This window comes from Lepus europaeus, chromosome 20 (assembly GCF_033115175.1).
Source record: "Lepus europaeus isolate LE1 chromosome 20, mLepTim1.pri, whole genome shotgun sequence".
In the NCBI taxonomy this organism is placed as follows: Eukaryota; Metazoa; Chordata; class Mammalia; order Lagomorpha; family Leporidae; genus Lepus; species Lepus europaeus.
Genome location: NC_084846.1, coordinates 6341008 through 6360266, shown reverse-complemented (window position 1 = coordinate 6360266; position 19259 = coordinate 6341008). Strand labels below are relative to the sequence as shown.

Genomic DNA, 19259 nt, shown 5'->3' with positions numbered 1-19259 from the left:
GCACCTGGCTCCTGGCTTTGGATCAGCGCGGTGCGCCGGCCGCAGCGGCCATTGGAGGGTGAACCAATGGCAAAAGGAAGACCTTTCTCTCTGTCTCTCTCTCAATGTCCACTCTGCCTGTCAAAAAAAAAAGAAAAAGTAAGGAATCATTTGTTTACTTGAAAGGCTGAGCTACAGAGAGGGGGAGGGAGGGGAGGGGGAGGGGAGGGGAGGGGGAGGGGCTCACTCCTCAAATTCTCAAAACAGCTGGGGCTGGGCCAGGTGGATCTGGGGGCCAGGAACTCCAGCCGGGGCCCAATCGCTTGAGTACTTTTTCCTAGCCGGGAGCTGGAGTTGGAAGCCAGAGTTGGGACTCAAATCTTGGGGCCGGTGCTGTGGTGCAGCGGGCTAAGCCACCACCTCCAGTGCTGGCATCCCATGTGGGCACCGGATCAAGACCCGGCTGCTCCACTTCCCATCCCGCTCTCTGCTATGGCCTGGGCGAGCAGTGGAGGGTGGCCCCGGTCCTTGGGCCCCAGCACCGGCTTGCCGGCCACACGGTCAGAGTCGCAGCTGAGAGGTGAAGTCGACCGTGCACCTTGTTCAGGGCGCGTGAGTCAGAGTAGCCGAAGGGCGGGGCGGTCCGGGCGTCTGCTCCCGGATGAGCGTAGCCTGGGCCCTGCAGCCCGGGGACGGCCACTCAGCCCGGGGACGGCCACTCAGCCCGGGGACGGTCACTCTGCTCGGGGACGGTCACTCAGCCCGGGGACGGTCACGCAGCCCGGGGACGGTCACTCCGCTCGGGGACGGTCACTCAGCCCGGGGACGGTCACGCAGCCCGGGGACGGCCACCCAGCTTGGGGACAGCCACTCAGTCCGGGGACGGCCACTCAGCCCGGGGACGGCCACTCAGCCCGGGGACGGTCACTCAGCCCGGGGACGGCCACTCAGCCCGGGGATGGTCACGCAGCCCGGGGACGGCCACTCAGTCCGGGGACGGTCACCCAGTCCGGGGACGGCCACCCAGTCCGGGGACGGCCACTCAGCCTGGGGACAGCCACTCAGCCCGGGGACGGCCACCCAGTCCGGGAACGGTCACCCAGCCTGGGGACGGTCACCCAGCCCGGGGACAGCCACTCAGCCCGGGGACGGCCACCCAGTCCGGGGACGGTCACCCAGTCCGGGGACGGCCACTCAGCCCGGGGACAGCCACTCAGCCCGGGGACGGCCACTCAGCCCGGGGACGGCCACTCAGCCTGGGGACGGCCACCCAGTCCGGGGACGGTCACTCAGCCTGGGGACGGCCACCCAGTCCGGGGATGGTCACTCAGTCCGGGGACGCTCACTCAGCCCGGGGACAGCCACTCAGCCCGGGGACGGTCACTCAGCCCGGAAGAGGAGGGCAGCCCTGACACCGCTGTAGCACGTGGCCTTGGTGACATCGTGCTCAGGGAGTGAAGCCATGCACAGATGGACAAACGCTGCTCACGAAGAGCGGTTTAGGGGCCGGCCCTGTGGCGCGGCGGGTTTAAGACCCGGCCTGCAGCACCGGCATCCCATACGGGCGCCGGTTTGAGTCCCGGCTGCTCCACTTCCCATCCAGCTCTCTGCTATGGCCTGGGAAAGCAATGGAAGATGGCCCAGGTGCTTGGGCCCCTGCATTCGGAGACCTGGATGGAGCTCCTGGCTCCTGGCTTCAGATCGGCCCAGCCAGTCCAAACCAAGAACACGGAGCTCCATCCGCGTCTCCCACGTGGGTGCAAGGGTCCAAGCCCTGGAGCCATCTCCCGCTGCCTTCCCAGGCGTGTCAGCAGGGAGCCGGGTCGGAAGTGGAGCAGCCGGGACTCGAACCGGCCCTGGGATGGGGGATGGGGCATCTCAAGTGGCAGCGTCGCCCGCTGCCCCCCAGGCCCGCCCCCAGATGCACACTGGTGCAGCTCTTACAGGAGTCACCGGGGAGCAGCTGCGGGGGGCAGGAGCGGGGGCGGGGGCGGGGGCACACGGGCAGTGCGTGCTTACTGGGGGCCGAGTTCCAGTTCTGCAGGGAGGGAGGGGAGAAGCGAGGCCGCTGCGCCCGAACCCCACTACCCGGGACATCTGTTGGGGCGCAGGCTGGCTCGGCCCGAGTTCAAGGCCAATGCCCTCGGCCCCCAGGGTTTCTGCGCCTCTCTGAAAGCCTCAGCCCCCTAGGCCCAGGGCCCCCGGCCACCAGGCCTCACTGGCTGTCCATCACCTCGTGGAGGCCCCGCCCCCAACTCCACTGGCGACGCCCGCGTCCCAGCGTCGGAGCGCCTGGGTGCGACTCCCAGGTCCACTCCGGACTCCAGCTCCCTGCGGATGCGCACCCTGGGAGGCCGCGGTGATGGCGATGGCGCAGGTCCTTGGTTGGGGGCCCTGCCGCCCACGTGGGAGACCCCTGCGTGGAGGTCCAGGCTCCTGGCTTCAGCCTGGCCCCGTCGTGGCTGTCGCGAGCATCTGGGGAGAGACCCAGCGGGTGGAAACTCTGTCTGTCTCTCCTCTCTCTCATTCTGCCTTTCAAATAAATAAAATTAATTTTTTTTTTAAATTAAACCTTCAGCAAACACAGCCTCGTTTGTCTGCCCGGCACGCGGGCAGAGGGGCGTGGGGGTCTCGGGCCGTGGCTGTCCATCAGCAGCCGGGCGCTCCTTCCCCAAGCCAAACTCCCGCTGTGGGCATGGCTGGCTCGGGGGCCCTGGCGGGCGGCCACACACAAACCTTCCCATCTGAAAATAAGTGATGGCCCCAGACTGGTAAACAAGAAACTAGGGCGCGGGAGCCGGCACAGGCCGGCCTCCCCCCTCCCCGTGTGTGCGTGTGTGTGTATGTGTGTGTGCGGGCGCCCGCGGCCACGCGCCTGCTCCACTTTTGCCGGGCACCCAGCTGCTCCTGCAGGCTGCCCTCTGGTTCCCACGGAGTCCTGACCCCGGCGTGGGCCCCAATGTCGCGCACACCACAAGAAAGTCACTCTGAACCCCATCTCGCTTTCCGGACAGCCCTGAGACCCCCAGAGGACCCATCTGTAGGGGGCCGCCGTGGGCTAAGCCGGCCAGCAGCCCTTGTGAGCACTGGTTCGAGTCTCTGGTGCTCCACTTCCGGTCTCGTGCCCTGCTAATGCACCTGGGAAAGCAGCGGGAAATGGCCCGAGGGCCTGGGCCCCTGCACCCCGGGGGAGACCCGGATGGAGCTCCTGGCTCCTGGCTCGGGCCTGGCCCAGCCTTGGGCTGTTGTGGCCACCTGGGGAGTGGAGCAGCGGATGGTGGAGACTGTACAGATGGGGGAACTGAGGCACAGAGAGGCCTGGCACTCGGGGTGGGGGCTCCCCAGGTCTGACTGGTGGAGCTTTGGGAGCGGGGATTGTCTGAAGGATTGGAGATCAACGTGGCTCAGGGGCGGGACTGCAGCGCCTAGAACAGCCGAGGCTGGGCCAGGCCGAAGCCAGGAGCCAGGGGCTGCATCGGGGTCGCCCCCGTGAGCAGAGCCCAGGACTGGGGGACTGGAGCCAGGCGTTGCCCTACGGGACGTGGGTGTCACCAGCTGCCCCGCTGCGTGTGGAGGGCGTGGTGGAGGAAGGAAGGAAGGAAAGGACAGACGGATGGACAAGGACGACAGAGGGACTCTGCCCGGCGGTGTGGGCGGTGGCAGCAGCCTGGGGACAATGGCCGTGGGCGGAAGCGGTGCGGACTTCCCCCCTCGCCGGACTCAGGAAGCAGTGGCCTGGGCCCCAGCCGGGGCACAGATGTCTGGAGCAGACGGGCATCGCCGCGGGCCTGTGCCTGTGGGTGTGGCTTCCCTCGGACCAGCCTTGGGCCGCCGTCACTCATAGTGCACCACCCGCTCCCCCCCCAGCCGGGGGAGGGCACCCAGGGGGGGCAGGGGACCAGGAAGAGCCCCTCCTCCCCCACCCGTGCCGGGGACAGTTAGGAGCAGGCTCCTCTTCTCTCTCCTGCCGTCTTTCAGGAAGATTTGAAAGGTAGAGTGACAGAGCGAGAGGGAGATCTTCCATCCACTGGTTCACTCCTCAGATCCACAACGGCCCAGGGCTGGGCCAGGCCGAAGCCAGGAGCCCGGAGCTCCATCTGGGTCTCCCACGTGGGTGCAGGGACCCAGGCACTCGGGCCATCCTCTGCTGCTTTCCCAGGCCACAGCAGAGAGCTGGATCGGAAGTGGAGCAGCCAGGACTCGTGCCCCGTGTTCCGCGGGCTGCCGGCCCCGTGCCCGAGGGCGGCTTTCTAGGGCCATCAGGCTGGGGAACAGAAGAGCTGGCTCCCGAGGCGTACCGTTCCTCCGATCGGCAGACGTGGTAACGGTGGCCCGCCCCGGGTCCACGGGACGGGGCACTGTCTGAGCGGCCTTCCGGCCCCGCGCAATCGCAGCGCGGAACAGCGACTGGGAGGCGGTGCTCCCAGGAGTCCAGCCAGCGGATGCTCCGGACAGATCCGGCCGAGCGCGGTCAGCTCGCGAGCGCCCCCTCCTGAGGACTGGAGGAAGTGGCTGCTGCCATGGCACTCACGGAGCTGCAAGTCTCGTCCCCTCCTTGGTTTATTTGAAAGGCAGAGAGATCTCTCATCTGCTGGAGGTTCACCCCCCCAAATGCCTGTAAGAGCCATATAGGGCCGTGCCGGGCCGAAGTCAGGAGCCAGGAGCCCCATCCGGGTCTCCCCCGTGGACGGCAGGGCCCGAACACTGGGCCATCAATGCTGCCTCCCAGGCGCGTCAGCGGGGAGCTGGACGGGAGGCCCAGCACACTCCGACACGGGGTGCGGGTGCCCTGTCCGTCCCAACAGCGGGGAAATGTTCACTTCTAAGCAGGCAGTCGGCATTGAGCGGCCTCGTCCTCCAAGTGACCTTGAGCAGCCCCCCCCCCCCCGCAAGGCAAGGGGTGCGGACCGGGGGCGGGGCCTTGGAGTGGCACCAGAGCAGTGCGGCCACTGTGTGACTCCGCCCCCATCGTGGCTGCAGGGCCACCTCTGTGCTGTCCGCCGCGCGCTTGGGGTCCGGCCTCCGTTCCCGCGGGGCAGGGGCCAGGCACCTTCCTAGGCAGCCTCCTCCCTGCAGGCTGAGGTCCCGCGGGCTCTTTGTGGGGGTGGGGGCGAGACCTGGGGCAGGGAGACAGCGCTGGGGCAGGCAGGCCTTGTGTGTCCGCGGTGTCCCCGCCCTCCCACGGGCCGGCTGCGTGCCACCTGCCCTCTGCCTTCTACAACACAAATACTATCTTTTCAACTTGTACTTGGGGCCGGCGCTGTGGCATAGCGGGTAAAGCCACAGCCTGCAGTGCCCACATCCAATATGGATGCGGGTTCGAGTCCCGGCTGCTCTCTGCCTGGGAAAGCAGAAGATGGCCCAGGTCCTTGGGCCCCTGCACCCGTGTGGGAGACCCGGATGGAGCTCCTGGCTCCGGATTTCGGATCAGCCCAGCTTCAGCCACTGTGGCCATTTGGGGAGTGAACCAGCGGATGGAAGACCTCTCTCTAACTCTGCCTTTCAAATACATACATAAATCTTTAACATTTTTTTTACTTACTGAGAGACAGCCAGGGAGAGAGCACCCTACCCACGGGTTCACTCCCCAAGTGCCCTCCATGGCCAGGGTTGCGCTGGGGCCAAAGCCGACAGCTGGAACCCCAACCCAGGGTTACCACGTGGGTGGCAGGGCCCCCCCCATTTGAGCCACTGCCACCGCCTCCCAGCGTCCGGGAGCTGGGCACTCCCCCGGGGGACCCTGTCCCGGCGGAGCCTAAACACTGGGCGCGGAGACGGCGGGGCTCGGGTCCTTACGTTTATTGCAACAGCTAATGACTACCGACATTCACAACTCCGGCCTTCCGGAGCGGGACAACTTCAGGGTCTTCTGTGTGGGACATCCTCTAGGCTTCGCCGGCCACCAAACACACGAGCGCGCGGATTTCCAGTGACGGGGACAGTGAGCACACAGTGACCGGACGCCGCAGTCTGCCCGGGGACACCCTGGAGCTACGAGAGAAGATGGCGTGACCGCCAGGCCACGCCCCTGCACGTGCACCCGCACGGGGCGCCCTGCGCTGTCGGGGCGGGGGGGGGGGGTGGAGGTGGGGAGGGCGGTGGCGCAGGGCCCCGCAGGTACCCGGACAGGAGACAGGTGTCCCCCGTGCCTGGAGTGGTCGCTGCGCCAACTGGGCCGGGCCGGGGGCAGCGGCAGGCGGCTGTGGGGTCAGTGCCCCACACCAGGATCGTCGGCGAGGGTTCGCTTTCTAGTAAATTCCAGTGGAAAGTCAAGGCCGAGCCAGCTAGGACAAAGGCACAGGGCTCGGCCCCTGCGGGCAGTGGAGCTGTGAGGGCCGCAGGCCCCCTGCTCCCGGTGCCGGCTCCCCGGGCTCCCACGGCCCCGGGAGGCTGCCCGAGAGCTCAGCAGAGGAGAGGAGCCCTGGACCCTGGCCGCCCCCTCGTCCCCGGTGCTGGCGCCCCGGGGCCTCCACAGCCACCAAGGTCTGCGATGTCCAAGAGAGAGGAGCGAGGAGAGCAGGCAGAGCCTGGGAGGGGCGCACGGCGCCTGCCTGGGACAGACGCCCCGGTGCGCAGAGGCAGCGCCTGCCTCGCAGCCCCTCTGTGGTCCTGGCCTGGGGCGCGAGCTGGAGCCCGGGCTGTGCAGACTTCACCGCGGACCTGCGCAGAGGGCCCGGAACACCCCCCTCCCCAATCGCAGGCAGAGGGCGGCGGCCACGGCCCACGGGGGCCCCACAGAAGCCACGCCTCCCTCCCGGGCGATGCGGACCTCGTGAACCCAGCTGAGCTCGCTCCCTCCGTGCCCTGGGCCCATGCGCGCTCCCCACAGCGGCTCGGGTGACGCGGCAGAGCCAGCATCGCCACCCTCGGCAGTGACCGCCGTGGGGCCCGTGCGTAAACCCAGGCTCAGGCTGGAGGCGCGTGCGTGCCCGCGGCAGGCCCTGGCCAGCGCCGGGCAGAGCGGGGCTCACGGCACCTGCGGAGGAGCCGCACGGGGAGAGGCCCAGGGAGACGCCGTTTCCGGTACACACCGAACCGCACGCGGGCTCCGGCGGCTCCGGCCAGGGAAGGTTTTAAGAGGACTGGTGCTCCCGGGGCTTAGCGCTCATCACTGAGTTCATCTACTCGGGGGGAGGAGGATTTGGTTCCAAGCCGGGCCGGAGACGATGGGTGAGAGGGACACTCGGGGACAAGGCCCTTCTCAGGGGAAGGATCTGGAGACCCGGGGAGGGCCAGGCCGCGGCTGCCGGGGAGTCGGCGCTGCTGGTCCCGCTGCTGGCAGGCGGCTGTCATCGGAGAGAGAAAGCTGGAGCGAGAGAGAGAGGCCGGCCCGGGGGCGGGGGCGCGGCTCCCGGCCTGCAGGGCGGGGGCGGGGCTCGGCACGCACCTACTTGCTGGCCCGCTTGTGCCTGTACATCTGCATCATTCGCTGGCGGAACACGTCGAACGTGTCCTCCTGCCGCTCCTGCCCGTCGGCCCCCAGCCCCTCCCCTTCCGAGGCCGTGCCCCTGGGGAGCGAAAGGAAACCCAGTTAGGGGGCACCCGAGGCGAGCGGCTCCCCAGGGGCGGGACGCGGGACCAGGCGGAGAGGGCGAGGGGGCAGGTGGGCGGCGGTGCCGGCTCTGAGCACGGGGACCACACGCCCACTGCCCCGGCCCTGCGTCCCACAGGCTCGCGCGCTAGGGGCTCCCGGAGAGGTGCCAGGGCTCCAGCCACCACCACCCACACACCAGCGCCCGCGGTGCGCCTGCGTACATGCCGACGGGCTCCCGGATGCCTTTGCCGCGCGAGCCCAGCCCGTGGCCCTCCTTCCAGCCCATCCTCTGCAGCATCTGGAAGCCCAGGTTCTTGTCGGTCAGCTTCTGCTGGGCGAAGTCCGACTCCTTGAGCTTCTGGGGGAGAGCGGAGGCGGGTGAGTGGCCGCAGGGACGAGTTAGGCAAGGGTGCGCCCCGGCCACGCCGAGTCCCCCGCCCCCGGCCTCCACACCCCCCGAGGGGAGGGCCCCCAAGTCTGAGGCCTCAGCCTGAGCCTCCTGGGGCCAGGACGGGCACCAGGCTTGGGCCTCGCTGCCCCGGCTCCCCCAGCTGCCCCAGCCCTGGCGCTAACGCTGGGAGGAAAACCAAAGAGGACGGCAGGTCCTGGGCCGCGGGGTCAGCAGGAGTGGTGCCGAGTGGGGACCTGGGGTAGCAAGCAGGGCCCTGCAGTGACGCGGTGGGCGTGGCCTGAGGCAGGACAGCCAGGCAGGCAGTGGCTGAGTGCGAGCTGGCAGACCCCGGCCCTCACCAGGCCGCCTCCCACGGCTTTGGCCACCCTACCACCTGCCCGGTTTGCCCTGGACAGTGGGCTCTGCTGGGATGTCGGGGTGCGTGACAGCAGCACGCAGACCTCGCTGAGCGCCGGTGCAGCTGAGGGTGGGCGGGAGGGCAGGGTGCTCAGCGCCCTCTGGGCCCCGGATGGAACCTGGGAGGCCACGGGGGAGGCGGCCACGTGGGACGGCACAGCACAGGCCCTCACGGGTCCGGAGGGGCTCTGGGCAGCTGAGGGCAGTGAGCAGGGCTGGGTGACCCGGTGACAGCATTGCACCGAGTTCAGGGCCCCGGCCACATCTACCACAAGGCCAGTGGGCGCATGGGGTAACCCCACACTCAGCCGCTGCCCACGACCTGCACCAGGTGCCAGCAATCAGCTTCCCAGTGCTAGGGGCTGGCGGGGGAGGGCAGCACCAGAGCCCACCCCGGATGGGAAGAGAGCAGGAGAGGAGGGGCTGGCCCGGGGCCTCCGTGTTCTCCTCCTGGGCGGGCCAGTGCGACTGGAGAAAGGGGAGCTCTGTTGGCCCTCCTGGGCCCTGCGCGCCTATGGGGAGCAGCGGGACGGACCTCGGTGAGCCTCCCCCTGCCCCCACCACCATGCCGCGGGGTACTGCGAAGCTGCAGGCCAGTGCGCCCAGGGCTGGGCGAGGCCGTGCAGGCAGCAGAGGGAGGGTGGGCGGACGCCACCAGGGTCAAGTCTGACTCCGCCACCCGCCTGCAGGGCAGGTGTGGCGGCCCACTGGGGGCAGGGGTCACCGGGCAGGTGGTGGCAGGGCTGAGCCTGGCTCCACGGCCTAGGGGCCCCTCCCTCACCCAGGCTAGGCCCGCTGGGCAGGAACCATGAGCTTGGGCCCCACACCGCAGCTGCGGTCAGACAGACACGGGGCGGGTCACACCCCCACTGTGCCCGACATTGACACAGTCGCCTCCCTGACCACTGGGCAGCCGTGAGGCCCTCCCATGGGTCCAGTGACCTCACCTGCAACACGTCCCGCAGCCAGGTGGTGTGCACTCCCCCCACGCCAGCCAAGGGCAGCTATCCCCCTTCCGGACTCAGCAGCACGCCCCCACGTGCCCAGAGCGTCACCGTGGGCCGCGCTCACTGCACACAGCCCTGGGACTCCGCTGGCCACTCTCGTCGCCCCCAGCACAGTCCGCCGGGCTCCGACATCTCTGTGGCCGTGCTGTGGCGGGCTACAGCAGGCCCCAGAGAGCAGTGTGCCTGTGGGTGCCACGCTGACCCCTCGGCCTGACACCCAGGCCGGCCTGGCCGCGCCCTCGGCATCCCCGAGACCCCAGGCGACCCGGACCGAGGCGCAGGCTCACCTTCTTTTTGGACAGGGGCCGCCCCCGAGGCCTGTCGTAGGCGATTCGAACTGGCTCATGGACTGCAAGACAAAGGAACATGCATGCACACGGACACACACCACCTCAGCAGTGCCAAGGGCCACGTGGACATTCACAGCGGCTCTCACCGCCACACAACGCGAGCCCCCGAAAGCCGAGCCTGCCACAAGGGCCTGCAGTGGCCTTGGCGGGGCCCCAGTGAACGACTTCACGGGCCTCGGTCGTCACGGGCCGGGTGACCACGGGGAAAGAAGGGGTCGCGAGACGGCTCCCAGCCCCCGAGGACAGCAGACGGCCCCGGCCCACCACCACAGCACACGCCCGGGAATAGCAACTGGGCCCTCGTGCCGGGTTCCCGAGGGCCGCCCTGCTCCGGGAGTCCATTCAGACACGACTCCGGTGGTCACGCCCTCTGCCCACGTCCCCGTGGAGCGGGGTTTATCTAACCTCAGCTTCTCACTCCAGCTTCCTGCTGATGCACCAGGGAGGGCAGTGGAGGGCAGCCCAGGGGCTCAGAGGACCCCGCCACCACACGGGAGACCCGGTGAGACCCGGTGGCCCAGCCCCAGCTGCTGCAGGCACTGGGGGACTGGCCCAGAGGGTGGGAGCTCTCTCCGTGTCCGTCCCCGTCTGCCTCTCCAATACAAACCAGCAGACAGGGGACCTGAGCCCTCCCGCGGGTGACAGTGCCTGCCACAGTGTGTCCCGCGCCCTGGGGAGGCGCTGCGCCTCAGTGTGAACCGGCCTCGTTTGCTACAAGTGCTCTGCCGGCCAGGAGCAGCGCCGGCCGGAGCCTCTGGCTCTCAGCAGGTCACAGGACTCCACTTCACCTTCTCAGGAAGGCGCTTGGCACGTCCGCTCCTGTCTCACCGACCCCACAGTCCAGGAACTGAGGGCCTGGCAAGCAGCGGCAGCCCCACGTTTCTCCCAAGGCCAGACGAGGGGGCTTTCGAAAACAAACGGGAAGTACAGGCTGACAACACTATGCCTGGACTTCCAAGTTTTTTGCACTAAAAAAAAAATCTTGAAAAATATGTGTTTTTATTTGAGAGGCAGAGAGACAAACGGGGATGGTGGCGGGAGACACACAGAGAGCTCCCACCCGCAGGTTCACTTCCCAGGTGCTCAGGAGGGGCGGGGCCGGGCGTGGGCCAGAGCCAGGAGGCAGGGGGCTGGCCAGGTCTCCCCCGACCACCCGCGCCCTCGCTACAGCCCCAGCACGTGCGCTGGCAGGACGCTGGGGTCAGGAGCCAGCGCCAGGACCAGAACACAGGAGCTGCCGTGGGGCACAGACGGCCACCCCCACACCCATCTTCTCAGACCACTTTCCACAGACTGCCCTGACGCTCGTCAGCCTGGAAGAGACTGGCTATGCTACCACCACCCACGAGAGGCCTGGAGTGGTGCAGGCTGCAGGGGAGGGGCCCGCAAACCACTGGACGCGGAGGTCTCCGCACACAGACAACAGGGCTGCTCTGGGGGACACGGCTGCTGTGGCTGTGACGGTCCCCTGATGGGCACAGGTCACGGCAACAGCACAGTTTCCCCGCCTGGGCCTGGTGACGCGGAGACACCGTGCAGGCTCAAGGGCGGGGGGAAGGGGCCGGGCCATAGTGGTCCATCAGGTGCCAACTGACAGTGGAAAAGGCGAACAATGGGGCCAGCTGGTGGTCCCGGGTTACGGGCTCAGCACACAGAAGGCCCCAGAGGGCCAGCGGCACCCTGGGAAGGGCTTCTGCTCTGCCACCCTGGGGGCCCGCACCTGCGCAAGTGTGCTAAGACCCACCAAGCCGCCTCCCTGAAGGACGCAGCTGGTCAGGCCGCCAGAGCGCCGGGCAGTGCCGTCTCCGCCCACCCTCTGCGGGGCACTCACCCTGGGGCTCCTGGATGAGACACACCCTCTTGGGCGCGGGGAGCATGCCGACCTTCAGCGACTTGCTGCTGACCCTCTTCCGGGGGAAGCAGGAGCCCGAGGCAGCCTGGGTCAGGCCGGGGGGCCCGGCCGGGTCGTCCTCCGCGGCCTCTCCGGGGTGGCCGTCGGCGGGGGGGCTGCCCTCAGCGCTGTGGGCCCTTCCTGCATGGCCAGGGCCCTGCTCGTCCTCGTCCTCGTCCCCCTCTTCGTCCTCCTCAGGCCCCGCCTCTAGGCTCCCAAGCTCCACCTCCTGCTGCGGGGCCTCGCGCTCTGGGGCCCCCTCGGTGGGGTCCGCGGGGCCCGCCCGCGCCTCCCCGCTCTCGCCGCTGCTGTCGGCAGGCGAGGTGAAGCGAATCGACGGGCACAGTTCCAGCACTTTCTTGCGGTAGAACTTGAAGGCGGAGCTATTTTGGTCATGGAGGAACCTGGGATGCAGGAAACACGCTGGGTAAGCGGGAGGCTCAGTACGGCGGGACTGCACCTGCCGTGCGCAGCCAGGGGCTGACGCGGCGGCTGCTCTGCGAGACAGACCCGGAGGGCCTCAAGTCAGGAGCCGAGCCCAAGACGCCCGAGGGTCCGCTCTCGGGGGAGGGGCTGGAGGCACCAGGGTGCAGACAGCCGAGGGAATGTGCCAGCACCGAGACCCGGGCGCCCTGGGTCACAGGTGCCAACCCAGGACGGACGGCGTCGGGGGAGCCAGCAGGCAGTGCGGCTGGCTGCTGCTGGACCAGGGTAGCCCGCGGCCACGTGGCGCCCCCTAGAGGAGGGCCGGCCACCTGCAGCACCTCCTGCCTGGGGCTCACAGGGCCATTCCGTGAGGCAAGAGGAAGGCCACCTGCAGACACCAACAGTGCAGACCAGACAGGAAGGGGGGGTCCGGGATACATCACTAAGCTGTAAAAGGTACACAGGACAGTGCCACGGCGCATCAAGTGAAGCCCCCACTCGGGACGTCCTGCTTCTGCTTCCCACCCGGCTCCTCGCTAAGGCACCTGGGAGCACCCAAGTACTGCGCCCCTGCCACCCACGTGGGACACCTGGATGGAGCTCTCCTGTGGGCATTTGAGGAACGAGTCCGTGCATGAAGATCTGCCTCTCTTTCCAATAAAAATAAATAAATATGAAGATGCTGCTTGGGACGCCCACACTCAGAGTGCTTGACTTGAGTCCCGATTCCACCTCCAGGTCCAGTCTCCTTCTAGCATGGACCCTGGGAGGCAGCCAGGCTGGAGCCCCTCGCTCCTGGTTCTGGCCTGGCCCAGCTTCAGCAGGTGCGGACATACGGGGAGTGAGCCAGCAGATGGAAGCTCCCTCTGCCTCTCAAAAAATAAGTTTTTTTTTTTTTTGGACAGGCAGAGTGGACAGTGAGAGAGAGAGAGAGAGACAGAGAGAAAGGTCTTCCTTTGCCGTTGGTTCACCCTCCAATGGCCACTGCGGCCAGCGCACCGCGCTGATCTGAAGGCAGGAGCCAGGTGCTTCTCCTGGTCTCCCATGCGGGTGCAGGGCCCAAGCACTTGGGCCATCCTCCACTGCACTCCCGGGCCACAGCAGAGAGCTGGACTGGAAGAAGGGTAACCGGGACAGAATCCAGCACCCCGACCGGGACTAGAACCTGGGGTGCTGGCGCCGCAAGGCGGAGGATTAGCCTGTTAAACCACAGCGCTGGCCACAAATAAGTATTTTTAAAACAAAAATAATGAATGTTCACTAGAAAAAAAGAAAACCAAGGAGAGCAAAGACCGATGGGACGTGCGAGGCGGCCTTGCCTGGCCCTGACCCCGAGGCCGGCAGGGCACCAGCGCCTGTGGAAGGCAGAAGCAGCTTGCGCTCGCCGGGCTGCGGCTGGGGCTCGGGAGCGGGGCCCAGGCCAGGGCCAAGGCTGCGGGCCGGCAGTGCTCAGCTCACACCCTCGGGTACCAGAAAGCACACAGCAGGAAGCTCCATTCCCATCACACGGAAGACATGGAACTTCTCAACCTTTTTTTTTTAACTTGAGAGGTGGACAGGCAGACTTGCTAATTAACTGGGAAATTGGGGTTCACTGCCCAGACGCCTGCCACAGCCACGGCTGGAGCAGGCTGCAGCGGGGCAGGCACCCGGCAGAGTCAGCAGTGCTCCCATCTAGGCTGTGCTTGGGAAGCCGGACTCGGGATTCGAGCAGGGACTCGACCCAGCACCGATGGGGATGTGGGCATCTTAACTGCCGGGCCAAGCATCCGACCCTCCACTGGGAAGATTTATTTACCTGAAAGGCAGTGTCAGAGAGAGAGGGAGAGACACAGAAAGATTTCCCACCTGCTGGTTCGCCCCCCAAATGGCTGCAACAGCTGGGGCTGGGCCAGGCTGAAGCCAGGAGCCAGGAGCTTCCTCCAGGTCTCCCACGCAGGTGCAGGGGCCCAAGCACTAGAGCCACCCTCCACTGCTTTCCCAGGTGCATCAGCAGGGAGCTGGATCAGAAGTGGAGCAGCCGGGACTCGAACCCGTGCCCCAGTGGGATGCTGGAGCTGTAGGTGGCTGTTCACCCCACTGTGCCACAGCGCCAGCCCCCCACTGGACTTCTGACTGGACTCAGGCTCCAGTCTCCAGCAAGCGGGAAGCAGCCAAGGAGCCCAGAGCCCTGCCCCCGCGGGGAGACCACAGACGCTCTGGGAACCCCTCTCGGCGGGGAGCTGACCCCCAGCCCCGGCTCAGGCTGCACGGTTCTGATGCCTTCTGAGGACCGGAGAGGGTGAGCGCGTCCCTCCACTCAGGGTGGCCACCACCAAGGCAGACGTGCCTGTCGCTCAGGCCTGGCGAATTGCCACCTCTCTCCTCTCCCAAGCCAACCCTTGCTCAGCCCACGTGCGGCCGCACTGTCCCCTCTGGCCCAGAGAACAGACGCTCTGGGGACTTCTCTCCGCCTGGGTCCCGGCTGGGATCACAGCACACTAGGGCACGAAGGAGGGATGAGGAGCGCGCACTCAGCCCCCTGGCACGACGCCGGTCGGCACGCCCCCTTCTCACGTCTGACCGCCAGGGCTCGACACGCGGCTGCGACTGGGAGGCAGCAGCCATTGACGGAGCTGCCGTCACCCAGGGGGAGGCCGGGATTGTATTCCTGGCTGTCAACCTTGGCCTGGCCCAGCCCCAGCCACTGCAAGCGTCCGGGGAGTGAAACGGGGGAGGGAGCAAGGGGGGCGTGGCGAGGCCCCGGGGTACGTACCACAGGTCGGGGTTGTCGGCGCTGTTCTCTATGCTGAACTGCTCGATCTCGGGGCCCACCTGAGCGACAAACCGGGCCAGCTTCTCGGCAGTCTCCATGGTCTTCAGGGCAACTAGGGAGCACAGAGCAGCTGTCACACGGTCTGAGCCGCTGCCCAGCGTGCACGTGGAGGGGCTGTGGACAGACGCCTGCGTGTGCCTCCCCGCAGCGCGGCCGGCACCATGCGGCCCCGAGCGCTGTCCAGCGGGGGCTCCGCTCCCCCCTCCCCCGGATCTGAGGCTGACAGACGCGGTGGGAACGTGGGCGGCCAGTTCCGGACCTGGCACCTCCAGGGCCACTCTGGGAGCCCAGCCTCGGCGTGGGCCGGCTGCTGGGGGAGACAGGCACTTGCAGGCCCAGCTCTGGACACACCCTCCACCATCATTGGGCTCAGGCTAAGGCCAGAGGCCTCCTGTTCTAAGGCGCAGCGGGGGTAGCCTTGACTCGTGACGGAGCAGTCGCCAGCCAAGGTAGGAGCTGGGGGGACGCTTCGCCCCCTGCATGCCTGGCCAGCGCTGAGCGGGCCGTGCCGGTCAGAGGCAGCCTGCTGCACGGGGTGTGTGTGTGTGTGTGTGTGTGTGTGAGAGAGAGAGAGAGAGAGAGAGGCAGCCTACTGCACGGTGTGTGTGTGTGTGTGTGAGAGAGAGAGAGGCAGCCTGCTGCACAGTGTGTGTGTGTATGTGTGAGGCAGCCTGCTGCACGGGGTGTGTGTGTGTGTGTGTGTGAGAGAGAGAGAGAGAGAGAGGCAGCCTACTGCACGGGGTGTGTGTGTGTGTGTGTGTGTGAGAGAGAGAGAGAGAGAGGCAGCCTGCTGCACGGAGTGTGTGTGTGTGTGTGTGTGAGGTAGCCTGCTGCACGGGTGTGTGTATGTGTGTGTGAGAGAGAGGCAGCTTGCTGCATGGGGTATGTGTGTGTGTGTGTGTGTGAGAGAGAGAGAGACAGGCAGCCTGCTGCACGGGGTGTGTGTGTGTGTGTGTGTGAGAGAGAGAGAGAGGCAGCCTGCTGCACGGTGTGTGTGTGTGTGTGTGTGTGAGGTAGCCTGCTGCACGGGTGTGTGTATGTGTGAGGCAGCCTGCTGCACAGTGTGTGTGCGTGTGTGTGTGTGTGTGTGTGATGGCGCCAGGTGACAGGGAGACACACAGGGGCTGTGAGTCCGGCTCAGGCGGCTAAGCCCAGGAGAGGACCTGGGAAGAGGCGGCGAGCAGGAGGGCAGCCGTGGCCGTGTCGGGAGGCAGGAGCAGGGCTGGCGCGCTCCCCAGTGGCAGCGACTCGGAGAAACCCACATCCGTCTAGCCTTTCTCTCGTCGTTCTTAAAAGAGCCAGCGTGACGGGTGAGGACAGACGCTGGTGCGGCTGGGCACCCCGAGTCCCCTGCGGGAGGACCGCGGGCTTCTGTGCCGACGCTGCCTGGGCCCGGCTGGGACGAGAGCCGCTGCGGGGCTTCCCCCCCGGAGGGGTCCCGGCCCAGGGCTCTGAGACAGAGGGCGCCCAAGCACGGCCACAGCTGTGCTGGCCCCCGCGAGCTGGGGAGCACAGGAACAGGGTAGCACCCCCTGGGGAGGCCCGGAGTGCCCGTGCTGGCCGGTCTCCCTGGCTACTGCCTGCCTCCTACCCCTCCCCTCTTCCCCGGCTCTGGAGCGACTCGGAGATGCTGGGACTGGGCGCAGAAGGAGTACCTACCGTCCGCAGTCTCGGGGGCTCCTGGCGGCTTGGGGGACGCCCCCGAGGCTTCGGGGCTGGGGTCCTGAGGACAGGCTCTGGCCAGCTCTGGAGGGCAGCCCTCGGCAGCACCGTTCCCGTCAGACAGGGCTGGCTTGGCGTGCGAGGTGCCTGGAGCCTGCCGGCCGGGGTGCTTCAGCCTGGTGCCCGAGGACAGGAGGGTTTGGGTCCCGGTGGTCGCCCTCTTCGCCTTCCAGCCTCGGAGCCCCTGAGCACGCAGGAGCCCCCGCCGATGCCAGGGATGGAGCCTCTTCTTGAGGCTGCGCACGGCCCGGGCGTACAGCATGGCCCGCACCGCGCACTCCACCGACGTCGGCTGCTCGCCGGCTCCGCGCGGGGTCTGGCTCACGCGCTGCGTCTCCGCCAGCTTCAGCTTGTAGTACTTATACTCCAGACTGTTCTCATCAGACAGAAACCTGCGTGCCAGAACCGCACAGCGGGGCACTGGTGACGCCGCCACCAGGTGCCGACAGGTGCAGCAAACCCTCCTAAGGGGCGGCTCCCGCTGCCCTCAAGGCTGCCCGGCTCCACGGACAGTGACTGACTGCAGGGCCCGCAGAAGTCCGGCCCAAGGAGGTCCAGTTCCGCCTCGCGCAGCTCCCAGCTCAGGGGCCTCGCGGCGCACCCATCACCCTGCTACCACAGAGACTGATGGCGGCACGATGCTACCCGCACCCAGCAAGCCCCGGTGACACCTTCCACGTGGCCTGGGCAGGCAGTGAGACGGTTTCTACAAGGGAACACTGGGCCCGTACCCCAGCCGTGAAGCCACATGAGAGTCACAGCAGGACAGGAACCAGAAGAGCAAGCCACGTGCACCGAGCGGCCGGCAGACACGGCAGGCTACGGGAGACCCGAGTCAACCGGCCTCGCCCACGACAGCTCTGCCCTCACGGCCACGGCCACGGCCCGCTGCTGCTTTCCCATCCCACAGATGGAAAGGATGTAAGGCGGCCTTCCTAATCAGCTCTGGGGAATGGGATGGGGCGGGGGAGGCTGGCTCGGACCCCCGGGACCCTCACACACAACACCCGAGTCTCCTACACAGAACAGCAGTCTTTCCACAGAATCTATGCAGAAGCCCTCCCTCCGTGGTCTGCAGGGGGCTAGCTCGGAAAGTTCAGGGAGACAGGCGCCGGAGACCAGCTCCAGCCAGCCCAGGGGCCCCGAGGTGTGAGGGGGTCGGGCCAGAGAGGGAATTCTAAGACAAGTTTCTTTCACTGCAGAAAATGCTGAAATCCACACATGATGAAGTTTTCCAAAAGTTTACAGAAAACGCACATGATGAAAACTTTGTTTGCACCTAGGTAAATTCACCTTGAGAGGCTGGGCAGAGGGGAGCGAGCTCCGGAAGGTTCACTTCCCAGAGGCCTGCAACAGTGGGGGCTGGGCTGGGCCCAAGGCTCCCTGCTGGGCGGTGGGAATCCGAGTACTTGAACCACTTCTGCTGGGCTCCATGTTAGTAGGAGCTGGAGCCGGAAGCAAACCCCGGCACCCGGACGCGGGACACACGCCAACCAGCCTCAGCGGCTAGGCCGTGCACCTGCACACCTGCCCCCAGTTTTTCTTGTCCTTCTGTTTCTCCACGAGTGCTCTTCAGCTCTCGGTAAGCGGCTGTTCTGCGGTATTACCGAGGCAGTCATGGCGAGCAAGCCTGCGCGTGCGCAGTACAGGCGCGACGCCTCCGTGAGCTGCCACGGCGGCGGGGCAGGTCTAGGACGCAGGCCCCACAGACAGAGGCCCGCTGTGGTTTTCCAAACCACATTATTATTACATATAGTCAAACATATTATTCACTTTGTTTTCTGTTTCATTTGTATCTTTTTTTTTTTAAGCGTTATTTATTTGAAAGGTAGAGTTAGAGAGTGGCAGAAGCAGAGAGAGAGAGAGAGAGAGAGAGAGTCTTCCATCCGCTGGTTCACTCCCCAAATGATCACAATGACCAGAGCTGGAATGATCCAAAACCAGGAGCTGGGAGCTCCATCCAGGTCTCCCACACGGGTACAGGGACCCAAGGACTCGGACCATCCTCCACTGCTTTCCCAGGCCATAGCAGAGAGCTGGATTGGAAGTGGCGCAGCTGGGGCTCAAACTGGAGCCCATATGGGATGCCGGCGGTGCCGCCGGCCCCTTGTCTGTATCTTTACAGCTCTGCACGTCTCTGGCGTCTCTGGACGTCTGTCATCATTTGCCTCCAGGTGTGTGAGCTCAACGCCTTCTTCCTTCACTCCTCCCTTCTTGCAGGCGTCCCCAAGGTCACCCCCTCCCCTGTGCCGCCACCACTGCATGTGGGGCGCGGTCTTCTCCCTGTGTGTTCCTGCGAGCACTGACTGCACTTCCAATTCTCCTTCACCCCAAAGTCCCTCAGCTGTGTGCTGTGTGCGCTGCCTCCTTTGTCGCCGGCGTCCAGCTTCTGGCCCCGTGCGACGTGCTGGCCGGAGCTCCCTCGCCTGGGCTGTGCTGCAGCTTTCCCTGTGTGATTCCGTGCACAACAGACTCCTGTCGGTGTCCAGCTTCGGCTTCTGCTAAGGAGAACGAGCGCTGTGTGGTGAGGACGGCACGGACTCGGGCGTGGAGCGACCACATTCGTCCCGCGGCATCCACAGGCGGCTGGTCCCAGGGCCCACGGACAGCAAATTCCAAGGCCGCTTAAGACCTTTATATAAAAGAGGCCATAAATTGCAGCCATTTGGGGAGTGAACCAGCGGATAGAGGGTCTCTCTCTCTTTCCTCCTCTCCCTGTAACTTTCA

At 66.5% G+C, this 19259-nt stretch overlaps 1 protein-coding gene across 5 annotated transcripts in view; it reads right to left on the bottom strand.

Annotated features, from left to right (window-relative positions):
• Nucleotides 1-5768: 5768 nt before the first annotated feature.
• Nucleotides 5769-19259, bottom strand: part of SUGP2 (SURP and G-patch domain containing 2) — a 26108-nt gene continuing 12617 nt past the window's right edge. For 3 of the 5 annotated variants that reach the window (XM_062179197.1, XM_062179199.1, XM_062179198.1), the window contains exons 5-11: nt 16470-16924; nt 14751-14862; nt 11510-11973; nt 9616-9677; nt 7735-7871; nt 7371-7487; nt 5769-5970 (exon numbers count right to left, since the gene is read on the bottom strand). In XM_062179197.1, the coding sequence (XP_062035181.1) occupies nt 5865-5970; nt 7371-7487; nt 7735-7871; nt 9616-9677; nt 11510-11973; nt 14751-14862; nt 16470-16924 (1453 nt within the window). In that variant the 3' untranslated portion in view covers nt 5769-5864. Of the gene's footprint in view, nt 5971-7366; nt 7488-7734; nt 7872-9615; nt 9678-11509; nt 11974-14750; nt 14863-16469; nt 16925-19259 lie in introns of all 5 variants that reach the window. The other 2 variants (XM_062179200.1, XM_062179201.1) reach the window with 2 other exon arrangements.